General features: G+C 51.6%; 1 protein-coding gene across 39 annotated transcripts in view; it reads left to right on the top strand.

Moving 5' to 3' along the window:
* Positions 1-22,969, top strand: part of ERI3 (ERI1 exoribonuclease family member 3) — a 132,781-nt gene that overhangs the window by 83,123 nt on the left and 26,689 nt on the right. For 11 of the 39 annotated variants that reach the window (XM_069553257.1, XM_069552945.1, XM_069553369.1 and 8 more), the window contains one exon: positions 1,669-1,752. The exons of the other annotated variants lie outside the window; for them this stretch is intronic. In XM_069553257.1, the coding sequence (XP_069409358.1) occupies positions 1,669-1,752 (84 nt within the window). The remainder of the gene's footprint in view (positions 1-1,668; positions 1,753-22,969) is intronic. 39 annotated transcript variants of the gene reach the window in all.

The following is a 22,969-nucleotide window of genomic DNA, read 5'->3' as shown; positions in this document are numbered from 1 at the left end:
ACTCCTGGAGCTTGCTCAAACTCATGTCTGTCGAGTTGGTGATGCTATCTAACCATCTCATCCTCTGTTATCCCCGTCTCCTCCTGCCTTCAGTCTTTCCCAGGATCAGGGTCTTTTCCAGTGAGTCAGTTCTTCACATCAGGTGGCCAAAGTATTGGAGTTTCAGCTTCAGCGTCAGTCCATCCAATGAATATTCAGGACCGATTTCCTTCAGGATGGATTGGTTGGATCTTCTTGCAGTCCAAGGGACTCTCAAGAGTCTTCTCCAACACCACAGATTAAAGCATCAATTCTTCGGCACTCAGCTTTCTTTATAATCCAACTCTCACATCTGTAGACGACTACTGGAAAAACCATAGTTTTGACTAGACGGACCTTTGTTGGCAGAGTAACGTCTCTGCTTTTTAATATGCTGTCTAGGTTGGTTATAGCTTTTCTTCCAAGGAGCACGTGTCTTTTAATTTCATGGCTGCAGTCACCATCTGCAGTGATTTTGGAGCCAAAGAAAATAAAGTCAGCCACTGTTTCCACTGTTTCCCCATCTATTTGCCATGAGGTGATGGGACCAGATGCCATGATCTTTAGTTTTCTGAATGTTGAGTTTTAAGCCGACTTTTTCAGTCTCCTCTTTCACTTTTACCGATTCTGGTAGACATAGTTAATCACCTCCTTCTCTGTAGGGCTTCAGTACTTTGTAATGAGTATATCACATGATCTTGTAATCATCTGCTTACATGTTTGTCTTTTCTACTAGACTGTGAGCTCCTCGAGGCCTACTTTCCACCCGTCTCTGTACGTCCAGTGCTCAGCATTGGGCCTGGTACACACTAGGTATCAACAAGCACTCATTGAACCCACACTGAATATTAACACCAGACTAATGAGCTCCAGAGTCCAGATGCCCAGTCCTCTGCCAGATATCCCAGACAGAGAAGATAAGTAATTTGCCTAAGGGCACACAGCCAGGAAGAGGGAAAGCTAGGATTAGAACCCACATAGGTGTTGGTCTTTTCCCCACCATGTCTCCTCGGGAGATGGGCAAGGGAAGGAGTTGGAGGGCAGGATAGGAAAGGCAGAAGCTCACTTCCCTGACTCTGTCCTTCCTTCCTTCCTTCCTTCCTTCCTTCCTTCCTTCCTTCCTTCCTTCCTTCCTTCCTTCCTTCCTTTCCTCCTTCCCTCCTTCCCTCCTTCCCTCCTTCCCTCCTTCCCTCAGGACTTGGGTCCTCTTTGCTGGAGACTATACTACTTCTTAATACTCATGGGACTCAAGACCTGGCAAGGACTGTGCCTCCTGTTTATGTTAATGACCTTTAGACAGTTCTTCCACGCAAAAGCTACTTCTGTATTGTGAGTTTGTGACTGAGAATCAGGAAAGTACCTGAGAAAAGTACTAAGTGTGGTTTTGGAGAGCTCTTAGGGAGGTAGGCAGACAGAGTACATGGGGCTCTTAGTAATGTTAGAAAACTTCACAGGACATTGCTTTTGGCCTTGAACATCTGGTGGAACTAATATTGGGTGTATGGTGATAAAATTGCATAATGAAAAAAGCTGCAGTGAATTTGGTTGGCTTTTAAAGGAGCTTGTATTTTCTTAATTACAATGCTAGCTGCATCATCCTAGACAAATGGTATGGCCGTAGCTGACACTTACCCTTCACTTAGTGTTCAGGTGATACTTGATGCATACACTGGGCCCTGTGGATGTGGCTCAGACCAGAGACCACTGGCGCAAGAGAAAGAGCTTCAGAGCCAGGTGAGTCTGGCTCAAACCAGATGATACTACCGCCAACCAGCTGTGTGATCTGGGGCAAGTTCCTTAACCTCTCTGACTATAAGAGATACCAGTATCCGACACGCAGACTGCAGTCCAGTGGGCGTGGTTTAGAATCTTGATTCTGCCCGCTTACTAGCTGTGAGATTTTAGGAAAGTCACTTCGTTTCTTTCAGCCTCAGTATCATCCTCTGTAAAACAATAAGAACAGTACCCACTCTGAGAGTTGTCCTGGGCATGAAGTGATAGCACGCGCCTCTGTTCCTCCCTTGCCCTCACACAGAGCACCAGAGATGAGGCAGCTAGGCCACGAGGGGAAGAGACAGGAGTTCAAGGTAGACGTATAAGCCTTTGTGGGCAGGAGCTAGGAAAGAGGGGTTCCTCCAGCAAAATTCAAGTGAGCCCAGGGAGGAGGAGCCGAATGCCATCCTCGGACTGACTTACCCTCAGCTGACACCAAGGAACAGAGTCTGTCATCTCATGTCCTGGATTCCAGCTGCCACCAGCGTGCCTGGCTGTTCATGGGTACGGAGTCACATTCACCTTTGGGCAGTTCCCGGCTCTGCCACCTCGCTGTGCTGTGACCTTGGACAAGCTATTTACCTTCTCAGTCCTTGCTTTCCTCACTTGTAGAGTTAATTAATAATAACAGATAGGTGCCGCTCTAAATGCTTAGTCCTCAAAAAGCTCTGAGATAAGTGCTATTAGCCAATTTCCAGATGAGGAAACTGAGGTACAGGAGTTAAGTACCTTCCACGAGATTAAGCAGTCAATGAGTGATGGAGTTATGCACCTGAATCTAGGCAGTCTACTCCGGGGACCACGCTCAAAACTGATTTGCCTTGTTGCCTCCAGTGCAAACCGATGTTTCCCCTGGGGTGTGGGAGAGGCAGTCAGCCAAGCTTCACTGAGGAGACTCGAGGTGAGCCTTGGAAGACACAAGAATTTTCAGGAGTCAAAATGGGAGCCATGTGAGCAGAGGCCTGGAGGGAAGGAGCTTGTTGCACTTGGGAACTACAAATAGTAGTTTTCAAGTGTTTTAAGCTGCGATGTGGGCCAGCTGTGTGTATGCCTTTTAGTGGAGGAGAAAGCAAGTGAGCACAGGAAGGAACCGTTTCCCGTGGTCTGGGGTGGAGCAGCCTCAGCTCCCTTCTAACAGTGGGGCAGTTGCTCCAGGAAGCTGCCGTGTTTACATGCAGGTGAGGGAAAAGAGCCTGTGGGCCTGGATGGCAGGGAGGGAAAGAGGCCACTAGGCTTTGTCGCATTATTGGCTGTGAACAGTCTGAGACTGCTTGGCCAGAAGACCCCAGAATCCTTACGGTAACACGCAGGAAATTACAGAGTGAAGAATCAATTAGGTGCTGTTTGTCAAGGTTCTAGAAGAGTGCTGGTGCTTGGCGTGGGGCTGGGCAGCCCGGCAGAGCCTCCGCCAGGGAGCCGGCCGGCCTTGCTCTGCATCCCTGGTCGGTGTGCCCACGAGGGGGGAGGGAGAGGAGTCAGCTCAGGGCAGCCAGGATCCTCCCTTCCTCCGTGAGGTTCCCCTGCAGCTGCTACAAGGCGGCCTCCCACCGGGGGGGGGCCTGCGGTGCCCTCCGTGGCAGGCCTTCACCCTGAGGCCTGCCCCGGCTCTGTGTGCCTCTGGCTGGCTGCTGCTCAGAGTCAGTGTCCTGTCAAATGACACAGAGTCTCGGTCCTGGTCCCACCCTGAGCCTCCTTTGTCTTTCTTTTGTGTCTTTGAGGACGTGAATTCCCAGCCCACTCTGGAGTAGGGGAGAGTGGGGAGCTGTCCTGGGTGTGTTGGAGACTGGATTTGAACCTTGGCATCCAGACTGCAGAGCCTGTACTCTCACCCTCAGGCAGGGGCTAGTCCATGCCTCTTGGTTGTTGTGTGTGGTTTGGTCTGTCCCTGTGCAGGACGGTAAGCCACTTGAGGGAAGGGACCAGGTCTGCTGCTTCTCTGACCACCTGGTGAGGTGAGCAGAGGGGATGTCAGGAGGCTTGTAGAGGCATAGATACTGTGGAAGAGGTGGGCTCATCAGAGTTCAGTGTGAAGTCTGAGAAGCCAAGGGCACCCTTAGTTACTCTGCCTTCTCACAGGTTCATTCTTTTTTCTTTGCTTCCTTCCTTCTTGTGTTGTTGTTGTTGCTGCTTTGGACCCTGGAAACTGGGAGGACTTACAAAAAAGGAGAGAAAAGGGCACAGGACTTCCTGAACGCAGGAGGCACAGCCCTGTCTCCCAGCTGCTGTTTTACCCTGCAGTCCACTCTGGAAAGGCAGGTGTGGTCACGTCTGTCAGTATCAGTAATAGAGTCCCAGCTGGAGCCAGGCTCTGTGCTCCACGCGCTTCGTACATGTAGTCCTCACAGCTCCTCCCCAAGACAGGGTCATTGTCCCTGTTTTGTGGGTGCTGAAGTAGAGACTCAGAGACATTAAGAAGTTTGCTCAAAGTCACATGACCAGGGTGTTACTCCAGGTTCTCTCCTTCCATGACTTTCTTCTTGTGACTAGTCCCATAGCAGATATTACCTGAAGGCAGTTCCTCTGGTCTGGCCTGGGCTGGAGGCCTGGGCAGACACACACGGGCCATTCCTAGTTGTATGGCCGATGAGGCGGTGGTTGGGGAAGGACAGAGTTTGGCCTCATGCTCCAGCTCTCTTGGGAACGACACCTGTCTAATGGGAATCTGTGTGTCAGAGAGTGAGCCCATGTGTACTTGCACATTATGTGTGATTAAAGGTGTGGATCTTGTATTTCTCCTTGTGGGGAGGTGTGTGTGTGTATACTCCACTATGTGTATGTGCCCTCGCGTGGGAATGCAGGGCAGGGTGTGGGTATGGGCCCTGTGGTCTGACTCCACCTGGAGCTGTGCAGATGCAGGCCTTGTCTCTAGAGGACAGCATGGTGCAAGACAAAGAACTCTGGACTGAATTCGAAGCTGGAGGATAAAGACGTGGGCTCTAGCGTTGGGTCTTGTGCCCTTTCTGAGGCCTCAGTGTCCTCATCTAACAAATAAGGAAGCTGAGCAAGGTGACCTCTCTTGTGGTCTCTTCTCCCGTTGCCATCCTAAGATCATTTATGGGACCTGAGGTTTCTTCAGTTTGCTCCCAGCAAAAAATGTGACAGATCCAAGGGAGGCAAGAGAAGTCCCTCTTTGACTCTTATTACTTTGAGCTCTAGCCTTGGGGCTACTGCTGTATCCTGTTGGGAAAAACTGAGGGTCCGGGAAAGGCAAGGCATCGCCTGGCATCAGGTCGGGAGAGCTGGGGACTCAGATGTTGGGAAGGAGTTTGGATGGCTGGTCATCCCAGAGTTTGAGGTGACCTGAACTGGAACTTAATGCTATTGAGGTTTTGGGTGGCTTCTCCATGAGAATATGGGGTGAGGAGAAGCTTGTCACCCTGCTTCTACAGGAGGTGGCGGGAGGGGGCCTCTCAGTACTCTAAAGGCAGGGTGCAGTCCAGGCCCTTCCTCTGGCCTGTGATCTTGGCAGACAGGGACTGATGGCCAGATAGACACCAGGAAAAGTGGCTGAGTTGGGTTCACGTTCATATGGGACTGTGCTGGGTTATCCCAGGGCCCTTCTGTGAGCTCACCTGGCCTGCTGTCAGCTCCCTTTGAGGGAAGAGTGGTATAGGGTTGGGTGCTTAAGTTTTCCCCAGCCTACTCAGGGCTGATCTGTGTGGCTCCTAGAGTCTGTTTCAGTCTTCAAGTTGGATTGGAGCGGGGGTTTGCCTCTTCTGTTTCATCAATTAGCCATTCATTCCCTGAAAGTTTGAATTTGATTGACTGGATCGCTAGAGGAAGAATGGGTATTGGTGGACTCACAGTGCAGCTGCCTCAGCCCTGGTGAGGGCTTCTGACTCTATTGGTTGTGTTTCGATCAGCCTGGACCTAAGCCTCAGGTAGCAAGTGACCTGCTCTCTGCCTGGGCCAGCACATCTCAGTTAACACCTCACTTACCACCATTCTTCGACGCAGCCCTGTGCCTCAGGGCATGTAGACTCAGAGATGAATCAGGTCTGCTCTCCACCTGTACAGAGCTCTGGATCTAGGAGGGAAGATGGACGGGGCAAGGCAGATAGGGGGAAATACAGTAGAGGTAGCAAATGAAGCAATAGGAATGTGTGTATGGTAGACTCATTTGAATCCAGCTCTGTACTGAGTTGGCATTTACAGGAGAAAGAGCCCACGTAATCACGCCTCTGTGCTCAGATATCCCCTTGCCTATGCAGCTCAGGAAGCTCGGGGCTCCCTGCAGGAGAGAGCCCTGCTGCAGCCAGGCCTGAGACCTCTTCAAGGGCCTTAGAGCAGGGCCCTCTCTAGCCCTTGGCTATCTGACTTGGAAGAGAGGAGCGGCCTTCCTGGGGAGATGAGGTCCAAGCTAGCTGCTCAGGAAGTGCTTGTGTGTGGGTGTGGGCAGGTGTGTCTGTGAGCATGCACAGGTGTGAGGCCAAGTATGCATACGGCAGCAGCCAGTGGTCTGTCCTCTGCACCACCACCAGGTCTGCTGGTGCTAGGCCTGGGCTTGGCACCTACGTGGCTGCAAGCAGGAGGGCGGGCTGCAGGCAGATCCCAGGGCAGCCCTGCGGCCTCCCCAGTGGAGTGTTTGCTGTGCCTAATTACCCGGCAGTTGTTTAACTATGCAAGCTGCATGCCTGCCTTTATTGCGCTGTGATTGCCGAGCTGCCTATGGGGAGTGTCATAAAAAGATATAAAATGCCCATTATCTGTCTGACGCCCTCCTCCTGGACTGTGGGTGTTTGTGTTTTATTTTATTTTTATGGCTTGAGGGAAGCTCTGCAGGAAGGAGAAGGAGGGAGGGAAAGCGAGGGGCGGGGAGAGGCCTGAGGGCTGGGAGATGGAGGAGCCCCCTTCCTACTGTGGTCAGCCATGAGCTGAAGGGCCCTCCCGACCAGAGGGGAGGTATGGAAATGGCAGCTGTCCAGGGGCAGGACCGGTGCTCAGGAGAGAAGGACCAGATCTTCCCCTCCTCCTCCCTCCTCTATCTGCAAGTCCTGAGCTTCTGTTCCCACCCTACCTGTGCTTGGCTCCCTGCGAGGAGGCTTGCTGCTGCGGGTGCAGGGCGGTCTGCAGAGGATTCTGAGAATGCGCTGTGGAAACAGTCTCATTCCTGCTCAATCCTTTACTAACTTGGACAACTCGGATTGCCTCCTGGCTTCCTGAGCACCATGGCTGACTTTGGGATGAATACCATGGGCATCACCCTCTGCTCCTTCCACCCTTATAGCTTCAACTTCTCTTTTCTTGCCAACCACAGTGAAGTATTCAGGCCATGCCTCTCCAAGAATCACTGGGTCTCAGGAAAACCTCCTGGACCAGGAGAGGAAAGGGAATTAACATTGACTTCAGCACCTGCCCTATGCCAAACAGAACCTGTGTAAGGCAGTAAGACAGAAGAGATCAGAGATCAGACAGAGTCCCTACCCTTGAAGAACTCGCTCTGTGTAACCAGAGTCCCAGCTTCACAGTAGGTATTCAATAAACACTTGGCAAATGGGACTGAATTCAACATAGCCATCCATTCATTCTTTTTCATTCAGTAGATGGCTGTTGAGCACCTACTAGGTCAGGCACTCTGCCAAGCACTGGGGATAAAATAGTGAGAAAAATAGCAAATTCCCAGCACATGCTGGTTATCTGAGTGTATTTGAAGAAGAATTGAAGAATTTTAAATCCTGGATATCTGACTCCAAAAACATGTCCTTGCTACTTGGACGTGTTATTTCTCCTACCTGAACCATCAGACCCCAAGCTATCCTGTACTCATCACCTAACTTCTCTGCTTGAGAAAGCTTGGTGTCTCCTGAATAAAGTACAAGCTCCCTGGCCCCTGAATGTACTTCTCCAGTAATACCAAGAATGTCTGTGTGGCTGTCCATTTCTAGGCCTTATTCACATTGGCTGCATCTGCACGGGACGTCCCTTCCTTCATTCCTGCCTTGTGAACTCCTGCTGACCCTTCACGACCTAACTCTATCCTCTGTGCAGACTTTCCCCCTGTCCCATCGGTAACTCTCTCTCTTCAGACACCTGTTTCGAGTTCCTGAGACACAGTCAGGCTCTGTGCTGGAGCTTTCCCTGGCTCTGTTCATTGCTGGTGAGCCTGTACTACTTCCATCCTGCTGTACATGTTTTAGGAAAGAGAAAAAAAAAAAAGCTTTATTGAGATATAATTCACATACCATGCAATTTGCCCATTTAAAGTGTTTCAATTCAGGGACTTCCCTGGTGATTCAGTGGTTAAGATTCCACACTTCCACTGCAGGGGATGTGGGTTCGATCCCTGGTCAGGGAACAAAGGTTCCATGTAGTGTGGCCAATAAATAAATAAATAGTTTCAATTCTGTGTTTCCTGGTATCTTCACAGGGTTTTGCAGCCATCATCATCATCTAAATTTAAAACATTTTGTCACCCCTCAAACACTAGCAGTCACTTCCCATTTCCCCTCAAACACCCCAGCCCTAAGCAACCACTGATCTACTTTCATCTCTATAAATTTGCCTATTCATGCAATTCTGGAAAGTTCTTAAATGCAGCCTTTTGTTTCTGGCTTCTTTCACTTAGCATAATTTTCAAGGGTCATCCGTGTTGCACCTTGAATCAGCTCTTCATTTCTTTCTGTTGTGAATAATATATTCCATTGTATGAATATACCTCATTTTATTTATGTGCTCATCAGTTGATGGACAGTTAAGCTGCTTCCACCTTATGGCTATTAAATAATGCTGCTGTGAACAGTTGTGTGCAGTTTTGTTTTATTGCTTTTGTTTTGCAGACAGAAAGACACTTTCTGTCTTTCCCAGTAGATTGTGACCTCCTAAGAGTAAGGGTCACTTCTCTACTATTCCCTGATGTATCCCCAACATTCGACCCATGGTTAGCACTCAGTAAATGTCAGAAAGTGAGTACATCCATGCTTTCTAATTCTTTCCCCCTCAGAATGAAATAGCAAATTGTGAGGGCCTGTTTATACCCGCGTATAACTTGTATCTGCCACCCACGCTGAAGCATAAGTTGACGTGTCAGTGTCCTGGACCATGCCATTTTCACTCCACCGTTGGCCTTTCTGGTGTAGATCCTTTATGCAACAACAGGTGATCTGAGAAATTGAGTTGCCCCCATGATGGCAGATATAGCATCTGGCTAACTTTGACCCTGAGGCAGAGACCAACTCCACCCTCCCCTCACCTCCCCTCTTCTCCTGAGGGGCCCTGCGCTTCTTTATATGGAGGGCTGACTCTGTGGAAGTACCCCGGAGAGAGTGTGGGGCTGGGTGGCCTCCTGGCTCCAGGCCAGGCCAGCTTTGCGACTGTTCCAGACGCCCGGACCTCTGAGCAGGAGGAGGTGATTCCTGCCATTCCAGTCAGGAGCCCATGTGAACCAATTGTATAGAAGAAAAGGAGTTTCTGGAACCAAGAGCCTCTGAGAGATTAGTAAAACCAATATTTCTCTTTTCTTTGCACTTACTCACCCTAATAGTTTGAGCCCATAATTAGAATTGGGCTTTATTAGGCTAATTAGGAGGTAGGAATGATGGCAGGAGGGCATGTGGAGATGTATCAGCGTGGTAGGCAGTAAATCTCAGGTTTTAATAGGTTTGTTCCGTAATCGGGCGGCCTGGAAGGCTGGCGGGGCGGCTGGGCCCCCTCCCTCCTGTCCTCTACTCCCATCGCTCCTTGAAGTGGCCTTCACACTTTGCCGTGCTTGTCCTCGATACTGGCAGTGGCGCTGGGATATGGGGGCTCGGGAGGGAGGGAGGAGACCCCACCCGGAGCTTCATTGCCTATGCACGCGCCGTCCAGCCTGGCGGCATGATTACCTTGCTGAGAAATCCGTCCAGGCGCAGGGCTGCTGATAGCAATCATTGATTAAGAGGGTAATTGTCCTGAAAATTCAGATTGATCAGAAGGCAGAAATGATAACTTGTGTAACTGTGTTTAAAGCCACGTCCTGTCAATAGAAGAGACTGAGATGTATCGCGCCAAGAGGGGGGCAGAACGGATGGGTGTGTGCAGGCGGCCGGGCGCTGCCATCCTTCTCTCAGGGCTGAGCAGGATGTTTCTTGTCAGTAACCTGGACTATTGGAGATTCAATCACTTTTATCTCCCCCTCTCTCTCAATCCAAATGCCTTTTCATATTAGGAAATTAGAATCGGCCCTGCTCATGCAAGATTTATTAGCTCTGCTGAGCAGTCGCACTGAAGAGTAAATGATTTTGCTTTGCTGGAGCTTTTTACACATTAGGACCCAACTTCTTCCCTGCTCTGTGCCCCCGGCCGCCTCGGAGAGTGTACTCAGGGAAAGAGTGTACCAGGTACTCAGGGAAAGAGCTTTCAAGTCTGGTTTGCGGGGAGAGTATCACTCAGGTCTGGCCTCTTGACCTGCTGGAGACCCTGTTGTGTCTGGCTGACTTTTCTTCTGTCTGACCACTGGCAGGTCCTTTACTGGGGTGAAGGTTGACTCTCTGCTGCAGGGGATTCACCTCTGAGTTGGATGGCTGCAGGGAGGCCCTGGTTTGTATGTTGGGTAAAGACAAAGGATAGAGGGGCCACTGTGATTTCTCTTCCCAGGGCCAGAACTGTCCCACTGTTGGGGGGATAGCTCTCTTGAGCCCCTGGGGGAGCTGGTTAGAGCAAGTTTAGGGGTGTCTGGGCCTGCTGGCTGCTTGTGTCTTGAAAGCTGCAGGCTTGACTGGCTGAGGCCCTCTGATCTGCCAGCAATCTGGGCTCTTAGGGAAGGAAGGGCCTGAGCTCAATGCTTCTGGAACTCTGCTGTGACCTTGGCCTTGGAGGCCTCATGGGCCTGTGTGCCAGCTGGACCTAGCTTGCCCTGGAGCCCAGGGTACTACTGGTGGGCTAGGTGGGTTATAGGGTTACCGAGACAATCATTCTCTCTCCTTCTTGTCCTCCCTCTTCAGTCCTTTGGTCAGTTGGACTCTTGGACAAACATTAGTCACGGTCATTCTTCCAGGCTTCCCTACTATAAGAGTCTGATCCTGGAGGCCAGATGGAGCAGGTGACAATGTGAACAGTCCTTCTCATATGGGGCTAAGGGAGGGTCAGCAGAACTGGGGTTTTGGTGAATGGGATTTGATCCCAAGGAGTACCCTCTTACCTACATTGCTCTCTACCTTGCCCCATGAAGCCTCCTTTTCTCCAGACTTTCCCCAAGCAGAGATATAATGGTCAAGCTCGAGAGTTGGGACTGGAAGCGATGTGGTCCCCATAGTGAGTGGTGGGAGTAGGTAGCAGCCATTTTGATCCAAAAGGAAGACTGTGATTGGGGCAGAGAGTAGAGGGAGGCTTTTTGGAGGAAAGTATCTGACAGGTGTCTGCAAGATACTTATTCCCTAGGAGGAAACTACTTCTAAAGAAATCACCAGGCTACCAGCTTTCTACTGTGGGGCTAGTCTGGGTCTTTCCCGTCCACCATCAGGCTCCATCCTTGGGAAAGACTGGACTTTCATGGAAGACTCCTCCTACTACGCTGGATTGGGCAGGACAGGCCTGCCTTCTACATATATGCCGCCCCGCCTCCTGTCATGAGGGTGTGCTGAAAGAGACAGTGGTCCAGGGAGCTTGACTGATCCCCATCCAGTCTGATGGACTGGGAACTGAGTGGGTGCACATGGAGGGCTTCTGTCCCCTCGCCTCGGAGCAAAGCTTGCCAGTTGCATGGGAATATTTTTTCAGTCCTAAGGACGGCTTGAGCCTTGTTTGGCTTAGTCTCCTGCCAGGGCTACTTTGGGCAAAGTTGAGGATGAATGGAAGCGCCATGAGCACCTTGTTCCTGGGCCTAGAGAACTCAAAGGACAGACTCCTAGTGGAGTGAAGGCAAAGGTTAATGTGAATTATAGCGTAATATGAACAGTGTTGTGTTCCAGAGCCCAGAGCAAGGGAGTGCCTGAATCCTCTTGGAAGAGCTCAGCCAGGCATCCAGAGGGCCCTTGCACTTGTCCGAGAGGAGGGTGGGGGCTGTGCTGTGGAGACCAGTCTGGGCTCACACATGGGCAGGGAGAGCAAGAAGTGTCACAGGCCCCATGTGTTAGTTAGTGCGGGCCATACCTTGGTGTTTTGCAAGCTTAAGGGTTGCCCACTTTCACCATCTAGCTGAGCTGCTAGCAGCTGGGGCCTTGGATTGGCCCAGCTAGAGCCTTAGTTGGAGAAATAGGCAGGACAGAGCCCTGGGCCCCTGGCTCTGCTCTGTACTCTCCCCTCTTCTACCTAAGGAGCAGGAAAGGGGCAGGGGTTTGGGCTTTAGGCCAGCTCGCTCCGCCCCTCGCTAAGCCCCTGCCCAGCCCCAGCCCTGCGCCAGAGGCCAGATTGGTTCCCTGGGCCTGGTAGGGAGGCTGGGAGGAGACCAGGAAACCAGGAGACTCATTTTCACTGGAATTTGACCTAAAGCAGGATTGGAAGGGAAGAAAAGAATTTGAACAAAAGTGCAGGCAGGAAGGAGCTGTTAACGAGCCTTTCTTTCTCTTCGGGGACAGAGCGCCGCGCATAGCGGGGCGCAGCCGCTCTCTCCTCTCGGCTCTCTGAGACCGTCGCAGTCTCTGGCCGCTGCCTGCTCTGGCCCGCTCTCCTTTTTTCCCCTCTCCTCTTTCTCGGCTCTCTCTATTATGGGGACTTGCTCCAGCTCTTTCTCTCTCTTCTGTCTCTCCTTTTGTTCTCTCTTTGTCTATTTATCACACTGTGAAGGTTGAAAGAGATGTTATTAATCTGGGAGAATGAAGGCAGGATTAGTGGTATGAATCGGATTTTGAGAGGTGTAATGATAGAAAGACTCGCTCGGCTGGCGGCCTGCGTGAGCTTGATAAATGGGGAGCACTCCAGACTGACTCGCGCCTTCCTCCGCGCTGTGCGCCCTGCCCGCTGGGGCGTGCCGCGCTCTCAGATCTGCCAGCCGGCCCACCCCGCTCCTACCTGAACCGGAGCAAAAAGCCAAGGGTAAAGCAGACACAAATATCTCCCATCGCACTTGGAGACATCATTGCTTTCAGCACCCTTTTCAAGTGGAGGCCTGTTGAGTTCTCAAAGGGCTGTGGGCAGAGGGAGTGGGGACCCAGACTTCCTCCTGCTTCTTTGGCCTGTGCCGGTGAAGCTTCCCTGCTGCCCCTGAAATGGATGTCAGGGGTTGAAAGTGACGAGACAGTCTCTTGACCAGTCAAGTAAGGGTACCAGACCATACGTAATTAAGCAAAGTGCTGTTGGGAGAACTGTGGTATGAACTGTGGAGGTCAGGGTGGGTCATAGAGGCTGGAGGAAGAGAAATCAGGAAAGGCTCCCTGAAGGTGGTGTCCTGGCAGGGTACAAGAAGGCCTGGAGAGGGTAGAAGTATGACCTGGAGAGGGTAGAAGTACGACTTGGAGAGGGTAGAAGAAGGCTAGTGTTTTAAGTGGGAAAATAGTATAAGCAAAGATGTGGGAACAGAAATAAGCCTGACTCTTATGGGAGCCTGAAGAACCAACTGGTGAATTTCAGACCAGCAATGGACCTAAGAAATCAGGTAATTAAGCTCCTCTCCCCCATTTTCTTTAGTTTTCACAGTGTAATTGATTTACAGTGTTGTATTAGTTTCAGGTGTTCAGCAGAGTGATTCAGCTATATGTATATATATGTGTTTTTTTTTTTCCAGATTCTTTCCCATTATGGGTCATTACAAGATATTGAATATAGTCCCCTGTGCTATACAGCAGGTCCTTGTTGTTTATCTGTTTTATATATAGTAGTGTATATCAAATTCCTAATTTATTCCTCCGCGCCATCACCCTCCAGCCCCTTGTTTTCCAAAGAGGAAACAGCCTGGGGACTGGAGTTGCCATTTCGGGAAATGATTTTCTGTTCAACTCCTGTTGCTTGTTTTAAAGGTGCTCCGTCCCCCATCCTTGGATGATACAGTGAGCTTTTCCGTCTTCTCCTCAGTGGCTTTGGTCACAGCCTTTCAGCCTTCATCTTTGCAACGGGAGGATCCTGGCTTAGGTTTGCTGCCACTCAGGGCCCTCCTGCCACTCCTGCCCCCCACCTGGGCTGCAGTCTATGTTGGGAGTGCAGTCTCCCCACCCACCCTGGCTGGTGCGGTGAGGAGAGGATCTGGGGACAGCGCTCCCTGTGCTGAGCTCTGGATGCCTCCGACGGGCCTGAGCACTGTCCTTCTTTCTGTCTCTACCTCAGTTCTCTCTAATCACTCCATATCACTGTGATCAGGCATTTCCTGGCATCTGTTTCCCTGCAAAGGACTGGAGGTTCCATGAAGACAGGGTTTATAAGGGATTCAGTTGAGTTGCCAGGGTCTGGCAGGCCTTTAGTGGATGTGTGAATCTTTGAATGAATGAATGAGGTCATCTGCTCATGCAGGTTCTTTCTCTCCTTCTAGATTGAAAAAAAAAAATGGTCCCTGGTTCCCAGGCTTGTCCACCCTTAGGAATAGGGAGGGTTAGATGTGCCAAGGAACTAACTTTTGATGTTGTTGGAGCACCTAAGATGGCATAGCATGGCAGTGGCAGACACTTTGATGGCTTCCCATCACCTTAGGAAATGGTACGGAACCCTCATCGTGTCCTCTGAGGCCCTGGCATCTCCTGCCTTCTTCATTAGCCTCATCTCATGTTGGTTCTCTGTGCTCCGGGGACACTAGCCTTGGCTTGGTTCTTTCTAAGTGCTGTTTGCCTAGAGGCCTTAGCACTAGTCTTTCCCCTGTCACCTCCCCGTCAGTCAGTTTCTGTTGAGTGTCCTCAGAGTTCCCCGTCTAGGTCAGGTTCCCCTCTTCTGTCCTGTAGACAGCCTACCTTTCTTCTTTGAGTCCCTCTGAAAGCTATAACTTAGTGCTTATATATGTTGCTGTTTATTTAACATGGGCTCTCTCCAATAGACTGGAAGCTTTCTGGGGACAGTACTGTGTCTATATTGCTAGCTTCCCAGGTGGAACAGTGGTAAAGAATCCACCTACCAATGCAGGAGATGCAAGAGACGCAGGTTCAATCCCTAAGTCAGGAAGATCCCCTAGAGTAGGAAGTGGCAACTGACTCCAGTGTTCCTGCCTGGAAAGTTCTGTGGACAGAGGAGCCTGGCTGGCTTACAGCCTGTGGGGTCACAAAGAGTCGGACATGACTGAGCGCTCACTCACTCACACATGTGGTCTGGCATATAACAGACTCTCAGTAGTGTTCATTGTGACTAAGTCAGTGTGACCAAGAAGTCTGCGCTGCTTCATCCTGTCACATCTGGGTTAAGTGAAGGTGGAGATAACAGGAGAGCAGAGGCCAGCATGTTGGGTGTGCCCAGAGAGCCTTAGCTCTGGAGACACTGGTGTTCAGCCTTCCCGTCTCTCAGCCTTCCTAGTTTCCATCCAGACAGCAGAGGAAGAAGGGCCTCGTTGGCCCTCAAGGCTTATTCTATATCTGGGTGATCTTACCCAGTCCTGCAGTTTCCTGCACCACCCCTGTGCTTTCCGAGGACTTTCTTGAACTGAGCTCCTGGCCTGCATGTCCACCTTCCACAGGCCCATCACCTTGGAAGTCGCATTGAAGGCCATCTTAGTCCTTCTTGGTTATTCCCTCCAAGGCTGGTTTCTCCCTTGGGGCTCTTGTCGGATCTCAGTCCCCCACCCTGTGTGAGTTGACATGTGTCTCCTTCCAGCTTGGAAGCTGCTTGAAGTCAGTGGCCTAGCGTGGTTGATCTCTGGCACTGGGCACAGAGCTTGGCACATGGATTTGCTCATGAGGTGTGTGTGTTACATGAACACGCCAGCAGAGAGAGGGGGCGGTCTGGGAGGAAGGTGGAAGCCCTTTTTCCGTTTTCTGCATGTGCAGGGGAGAAGGGAAGGTGTGTCCTGGTGCCAGCATGCGCATGCCTTTGAGTGTGAGGGCTGGGTGGCTGTGGTGGTGGTGGTGTCACATGCCCGATGAAGGATTATATTTTAATTTGGAAAGCACTTTAGAAACTTAGAGTGCTTTGCCTAAGTGCTGACTGCTATTAGTGTCTCCTTTTTATTAGGAAAAAGGACATGATTTTTCTCTTTCATCTTCAGGCCTGTCTGACTTCTGAGCGTCAAACTTAGCAAAATGCCTGCCCCTCACTGAGGACTAGTTACATGCCAAGTTCAAAGCTTTGGACTTGAAACACAAAATTCTGCTTTGCAGACTGGTTTCTGACACCCCTGAGGGGATTAGTCCTGACAGCTCAGTATCAGGAAGGGGGTGGGAGAGACAGGGTCATTTGACATAGTTCAGGCCGCAATCCCAAGCCCCTCCCTTCTCCATATAGGCCTGGGTGGGAGGACATAAGAACTTGGACCATTTGTGGGGGATAGGGGAATGACTCCAATGGTTATCAGAAACCCACTTATCATGCAGTACTCAGGGCCAAACTTCAGAGAGAGAACTGGGGAGGAATGGCCCCTGGAAGAACTGGATCTGCTCAGCTCAGGGATGACAGGACCAAAAGGCAGAGACATCACAGCTGTTAGACTTGGTGATGTTAAGAGCTGCCAACACAAAGGACTAGGGCAGAGGGAAGAATTCTGGCTCAGGAGGCCATGAGGCAGGAGCTTGCCTTGTGCCCTACCAGCACCTTTGGGGGCCTTGCTGGTCTGAAGGAAAGGTCACACCCCTCCCCATGGAGAAGATCTGGTGCCGCAATGGCTCGGAGGTCTAGAAGGCCCAGCTGCCTTGTAGTTGGGCCTCTCTGTGTGGCCTCTGCCCCAGGCTCTTGCCTGAGCAGCCACAGGACAGATAGCACCCGGGTCTCAGTCTGGCCTGTGTCTGCCAGCCCTGGATGCTGAAGGCTCTGCCCATGGCTCTGGTCCTGAGAGGCGGACGCTTTGGCCCGTCTTGCTAGTGCTTTGCAGTTCCCATCTCCTAATCGGGTCCTAATCTGGGGGAGCTAGGGCGGGGGTGTGGTGGGGGAGTACATTGAGCCTTCTGCCTTAACTGAATTTCCATACCTCCTGTTGTTAATTATAGAGATGTAATAATGCGATTAGTGCACGATTAAAAAAAATCCCTGATATGATTACCATGGATTTAATATCACATGATATATCATTATATCGTTATGCAGTGACAGATGTAATTGAAATACACTTATTGGAGCCGGGGGTGGTGTTTCATTCAATCCTCAGCACCCCGGGGAGGAAAGGGCCGGCTCCAAAGAAGCAATGGGAGAGAAAATTGTAATGAAAACAAAGAAAACCCACAATGTGGCTTTCTCCCTGGGCAGCTGGCTCGGGCTGACCTGCTGCCTTGACTTGGTGGCACGTGGGGCCCCAGACAGGCCAACCTCTTCTCTGGGGGCTCAGGCAGCAGGGCTTATGCTCCTTACCTGCTTCTCTCCCCAGAAGCCTCAGTGTCCCCAAGTCCTCTCTGACTCAGCAGAGAAGCAAGGGCTCTGGGAACATGGAGATCACTCCACCTAAAAATAGACTCAGGACCCAAGGGATCAAACTGAGCCGGCAGCTGTCTTCCAAATAATTGTGGGTCCTGGACCTGTAGCGCAGCTCCTGCCTTTGCCGTGGTGGTGGTCCCATGTACTCGAGGCAGCTGTCCTGTTGTTCGGCAGTGAGCGGGAAGGTTAAGTACACAGAGAAGATAATTATCCCACTCAGGTTCTGTTGATGGACAGAGGCAGCAGCAGCTCTGGTGCCCCTGAAGTGTGTCGGCAGCCGGGGAACACTGAACATGCAGAACTGCCGGCTGGGGGTCGGGAAGGATGGTCTTGTGCCGCCTGATGGGAGCATCCTTCCTTCTGCTGCTATAGCTGTGTTGCCCAGGTCTCTGCTGGCCTGAAGAATGGAGTCAAGGCTATCCATAAGCCCAGAGAGTTCAGAAAAGGAGGAGACAGAAGTAGTCTTCCCTTCTTTCCTAACCCAGGTAGCTGAGCCCTCAGTTCCAAGGACGGCTGGGGATGAGGCGGAATTGCTCTTCTGCTAGGCAAGATCATCCATGGTTCCTGAAGGAGATGGAATAGGACTGGCAGGAGCAGCCTCTCCAAAAACCAGGCCTGGCAGAGTTATGCCCTTCCCTCAGTGGAGACCGTTCAGAGAAAGCAGATACAGTCCCACCCCAAGAGACTCCCAGCATCATGGGGCATCAGATGTGTAAACAAATCTAATATTCCAGGTGCTACTCAGAGTCGGGGTGTGTTTAAGGAAGGGAAGAGTCAGGAAGGCTTGGTAAAGAAACGTACTTTTTTATGTTTATATACATTAAAAAAATTTTTTTTCTCAACTTTTGGCTGTGCTGAGTCTTCATTGCTGTGCACGTATTTTCTCTAGCTGCAGCGAGCAGAGGCTACTTTCTAGTTGTGGTGCGCAGGCTTCTTGTTGCGGCGGCTTCTCTTGTGGTTCGCAGGCTTAGTTGCCCTGCAGCAAGTGGAGTCCCCTGCATTGGTAGGTGGATTCTTAACCACTGGACCACCAGGAAAGTTGAAGGAAGGTACTTTTGAACTGAATGCTGAAAGAAGAGTATGTGTTCATTAGGGATAAAAACTGGGAGAAGGCAGAGGGCACCCTAGGTAGGCTAAGGAGTTGCTCAAGCAGAGTCTTGTGGGGCATAAAGCAGCAATCCCAGGACTTGAGGAGAGGTAAGGAAGAAGAAGGGAGCAAGGCTGACCCCCTGTATCTCTGGTAGACCAGGTAGATGGTAAGAGTTTTCACTGGGATTGAGGAGCCCAGGAAAGGGAACACTTTGGAGAGGAGATGTTGAAATGGGTTTTAACCCTATTGAAAATGAATTTCCTCAGTAGACTCCAGGTGGAAATGCCAAGTGGGCAATAGAAGATATCTGTTTGACACTTAAATAGTGGCAAAGAATAATCGATTTGAAAATTGGACAGGTTGAAGACCAGGGAGTTGAGCAAATCACGCAGGGAGAGTGGTAGAGCAGACAGAGACAGGCAGGGAGCAGGCAGGAGCCGCACCTGACCAGGTGAGCCTCTACAGGAGACTGCGAGGAAGGACATTCGAGAAGGGGACACTCAGAAGAGTTTGGGTGGAGCAGCTGGAGGCTGGTTGGGCACCTCTCTTCTCTCCATCTTGTCCCAGGGCTTCTCCACGTGGTCTCTCCTCCTGGACTGATTTGGGCTTCCTCACAGCATGGCTGCCTTCGAGCAGTTTGACCTCTTACAGGCAGCTCAAGGGTCAGGGAAAGTGTTCTAGCAAATGAGGAGGAAGCTGCCTTGGCATTTCTGAAATAGCCTTGAGATCACACAGCATTAGTTGTGCATTACTCTTTTGGTTGAGGTCATAACAGAAGCCCACCCCTTTCCAAAGGGGTATAGACTCCCTTCTTGATGGCAGGTTTATCAGAGTCATATCAGAAGTAGAGCATATGTGAGATTGAAGATAACGTTAATGACCATCACTGGCAAACACAGTCTGCCATAATCAGTGTTAAGCTGAATCTAGAAAAAGGAGTGATAGCATTCTCAAAGACAGTCTGCATTTTGCGTGATGGCACCAAGAACATTTAGGGGTGGCGGTGGGACTGGGTGTTCCTGAGTGACCTCAGGTATACCTGGGAGAAAGAACTATCATCCCATCTTATAGTACAGGAAGTTGAGGCTCAGAGGTTTAATGACTCATCCAAAGTTATGGTGTGCTTTTTTTTAAAAAAAAGTATTTATTTGTAATTGGGGGATAATTGCTTTATAATGTTGTGTTGGTTTCTGCCATACCCCGACGTGACTCAGCCATAGGTATACACAAGTCCCCTCTCTTGAACCACCCTGCCACCTCCCACCCCATCTCACCCCTCTAGGTTATCACCAAAGTTACACTGCTAATAACTGGCAGAATTGGGAACCAACTTCTGAACGCACAAGCTTTCCATGAGGCCTGGGCTGCTGGGTACACCATCCTCATGTATCTCTGTAGCCTTGGTGTTTGGTTTACCAACTATCGACATGTTGTCCGGTTAAAGAAAAGATTAGGTAGTAGTTCTGTCTGTCAGACTTCCTCTCCTGCATCCTCCAGAGTATCACCTCCCTGTCTTTGTCTGTTGGGCATTTATGGGAAACACAGGTGATTTGATTTGGTTCCTCGTCTTGGAAAATGGCCCTTCCGCCCATAGGCCACCCCTCAGGGCGGTCTCGTGGGGAGGCTGGATGGCTCAGACGTGCCGCTGCCAACTTTCAGGTTCTGGGTTTTCTGCCAGTTTGTGCTTCTCTTTGTGGTCTGAGCTGGGTTCTAGCCCCAGCCACTGCCCTGCCCACCCTGTGTCCACCCGACTCTCAGGGCCCTGGCTGGTGGTGAACCAGTGGGCAGAGCCACCCTAGCAGCTGTCAATGCCTCTTCTTTCCTCTTTGAAGGATCTGATGCTGCTGCCGATGAGGGCTACTTCATCTATTAAACCCAATACACTTGTCGCAGCTGCTAAGCCCCCGTAAGCCGCCGGGTGCCGTGTTTGTGATGGGACTGACAGTGCATGGAGGAGGCTGATTATACACGATTCCATTTCGCGGGCCCAGCAATGTAATTTCACAGGGCGATCAGCGTTTGCATGTAATAGCAGGCTGTGCTGAGGTGTCAGAATATTAAAGGCGCTAATGGCAAAGCTCCCTGTTACACAGGGGGCCACCCGCCGCGCCTACAGCAGGGCTGCGCGGCAGGCCCGTCGCAGATGGCTGGCCACTAAGCTAATGGGGCAGCAGCCAAGGCAGGCAGAGCCGCGAGAGGGGAGAGCCAGCCGGGAACAGCTCGGCACCTGCTTCCCTGCGCATGGAAATTACAGCAGCTCAGGGGAAGGGAAGTGTGCATGCTTGCCTGGCACAGGGCTGGGGTGGGTGGCTTGGGAGGCCCAGCATCTTTCACCCTGGCTCTGCCTGCCCTGGAGAGGACTCCTCAGTCATCCTTGCCCCTGCCCCACCGTCTGGCCAGGAACCCTTAGCTGGGCAGGTGGGCCCACTAGCTAGGAGAGGTGCAGCTGGAGAAGTGCCCTCTGGAGAATTGGGAACCAGCATGGGACAGGGGCTCGGGCACAGGCTCTGGCTCTCAGATTTCTGCCCAGCACTGATCAGGTCAGAAAGCTTTTGGGTCCCTTAGCCCATGCCCCACAGATTGGCAGAAGAGAGAGAGGGAGTGGGGATAGGAAGCAGGCAGGAGTAAAGGGGGGCAGTAGATGGTACTCGGGCCCCTTGACTGATGCCAGCATTGCACAGAGCTGGGAGACAGCACCTCAAGATGTCTCCACATTTTCCGCCCCAGCCCAGCCCTTGCCTGTTGCCATCCAGCTTGCTCCTGTCATCCTCCTTTGTCCTTGCTGTGTCTTCTTTCTGGTGCCTCCAGTACTGCTACCTTCAGGAAGCTCTCCTAGTCATCTCCAGCATGGGCCTGTCTGTCTCCAGTGTCCTTGTGGGCAACCCACAGGGTTCAGCGTCCCCGATCCTCCTGCTCTGATGGCTCTCTGGTGCCAGCCTTGACCTCTCTGCCAGAACCTGTAAGACACAGCCCACATCACCTTGCCCTGAGCTGGGCTCCTGGGAAGGCTCTGCTCAGATTCACAGATGGATGTAATCTCTGAGGGAGGGCGTCAGGAGGGGCGTAGGGAATGGAAGGATGGGCTGAGTCACCTGAGGGAGAATTTGGTGCCTGTATGGATGTGTATACCCGTGCTCAATGGTGTGTGTATCTGGGGAGGGGTAGGGACTTTAGCAGTGAGTGCCGGGGGTGGTGGGCCTGAATGTACAGGCCCAGAGGGGCAGCAGGAACAAGATCCAGAATACGCCGATAGATGCTTAGGTGGCGGAAGAACCCTGTGTTCTCTGCTGTCTGCTAGCTGTGCCTGAGGGGTGCCTGAGATAGTAGGAGCTGGGGGGAGCTGTGGTGCTGTGCCCTGGGACTGTGCCTGGGGGGGGTGGGTTGCATGAGGCAGGCCGTCACGTCAGAAGGTTCGGCTCTCTAGAGGCGCGGGGCAGTACCTAGAGGAGGCCTGCCAGGGTTCTGTAGCACGGGGAGAGCCCAGGCTGAAGGAGAGCAGTTTTAATTAACCGTTTTTAATATCATTTTGGACTTTGGCTGGTACATGAAGGCCCCGCTGGAAGCAGCATTTGTAAAAATTAAATCCCTCTTATTAGGAGCTTGGCAGACCTATGTGCACGCGCCTTCCTTGCCCCCACCCGCGCCCCCGGAGAAAGTGCTGGCTGAGGCCATGCCATGGCAGCAATTGGTTAGCACGCCTTATCTGGGAATAGGAGACCGTGGGGCGTGCCACTGGCGGCCACAGCAGAGACGCCAATTCATCTCACCCTGGCTCTGACAAGCTAGACTGCCCTTCCTGAAAGGCATTCGTCAGGCGGGACCGGGCTGCCGCCTTGTCTGGTACCCCTGCTTCCCCACTGTGGGCCCCGGCTTGTCCTGGACCAGCCAGGCCCTCCTGGGCTCTGCTGCCCCCTCACTTCCCAGTCTGCAGAAGATCTTGGGGAGTCATCATTGTAATAATAATCTAATCACGGTGACGCGTTGGGGCAGGCGCCTAATGTTATCTGAAGTGGTCTTCCCGCTTAGCGGCGATAAGGCTCAGGATGACGCGCAGATAACGCCAAGCTGCCCTGTCCCCGAGCCGCACGCAGAGCAGAGGGGCCTCCGCAGCCCTGCCGCCCGCCCGCCGCTTTAAGCCGGGAAGCGGCAGCACCTGCTAATGCAAGTGTTTAATATTTGATGGGCTGGGATAAAGCAGGATCACCTTCGAATTGAATTGAGTGTCAGCCGAGAATCTATTACTGAAATTCGGGTGTGATTTGACAGCAAAGTAGACGGTGTTATTCTTCACTAGTTACCGCAATCTTCTCCCCGACATCACTTAAATATTTTTTTCTTTGCTTGAGTAAACACACATTATCCTTCTTTTTTCCCCCTTCCTTCCCTTTTTCCTTTTTAGAGGGGGTGGGGGGGTGGAAAAAAAGAAAGAAAACCCATCCAGCTCGCCTTCTCCAGGCTGATAGAGTAGATTGTTATTTCTTTATTTGTCCTATTAAATGGAATTTCTGATCGTTTAATCCGGCCTTTGTAAGTGATTTTAAAGTACTTGAAAGGCGGCCTGCCACTGCTCTCTGGCCCACTGCGCTCCAGCCGCGGCCCTGACCATGCTCAGCAGTTTCTCCAGCTGTGCACCGCCCACCGGCTGCTTTTCCCTGCTGCCTGCATCCCGGCGCTGCCCTGGCTCCAAGCCAGCGTCCTCTCCCCTGT

Source organism: Ovis canadensis, chromosome 1 (assembly GCF_042477335.2).
Source record: "Ovis canadensis isolate MfBH-ARS-UI-01 breed Bighorn chromosome 1, ARS-UI_OviCan_v2, whole genome shotgun sequence".
Lineage (NCBI taxonomy): Eukaryota > Metazoa > Chordata > Mammalia > Artiodactyla > Bovidae > Ovis > Ovis canadensis.
This window is presented reverse-complemented; position numbering and strand designations above follow the sequence as displayed.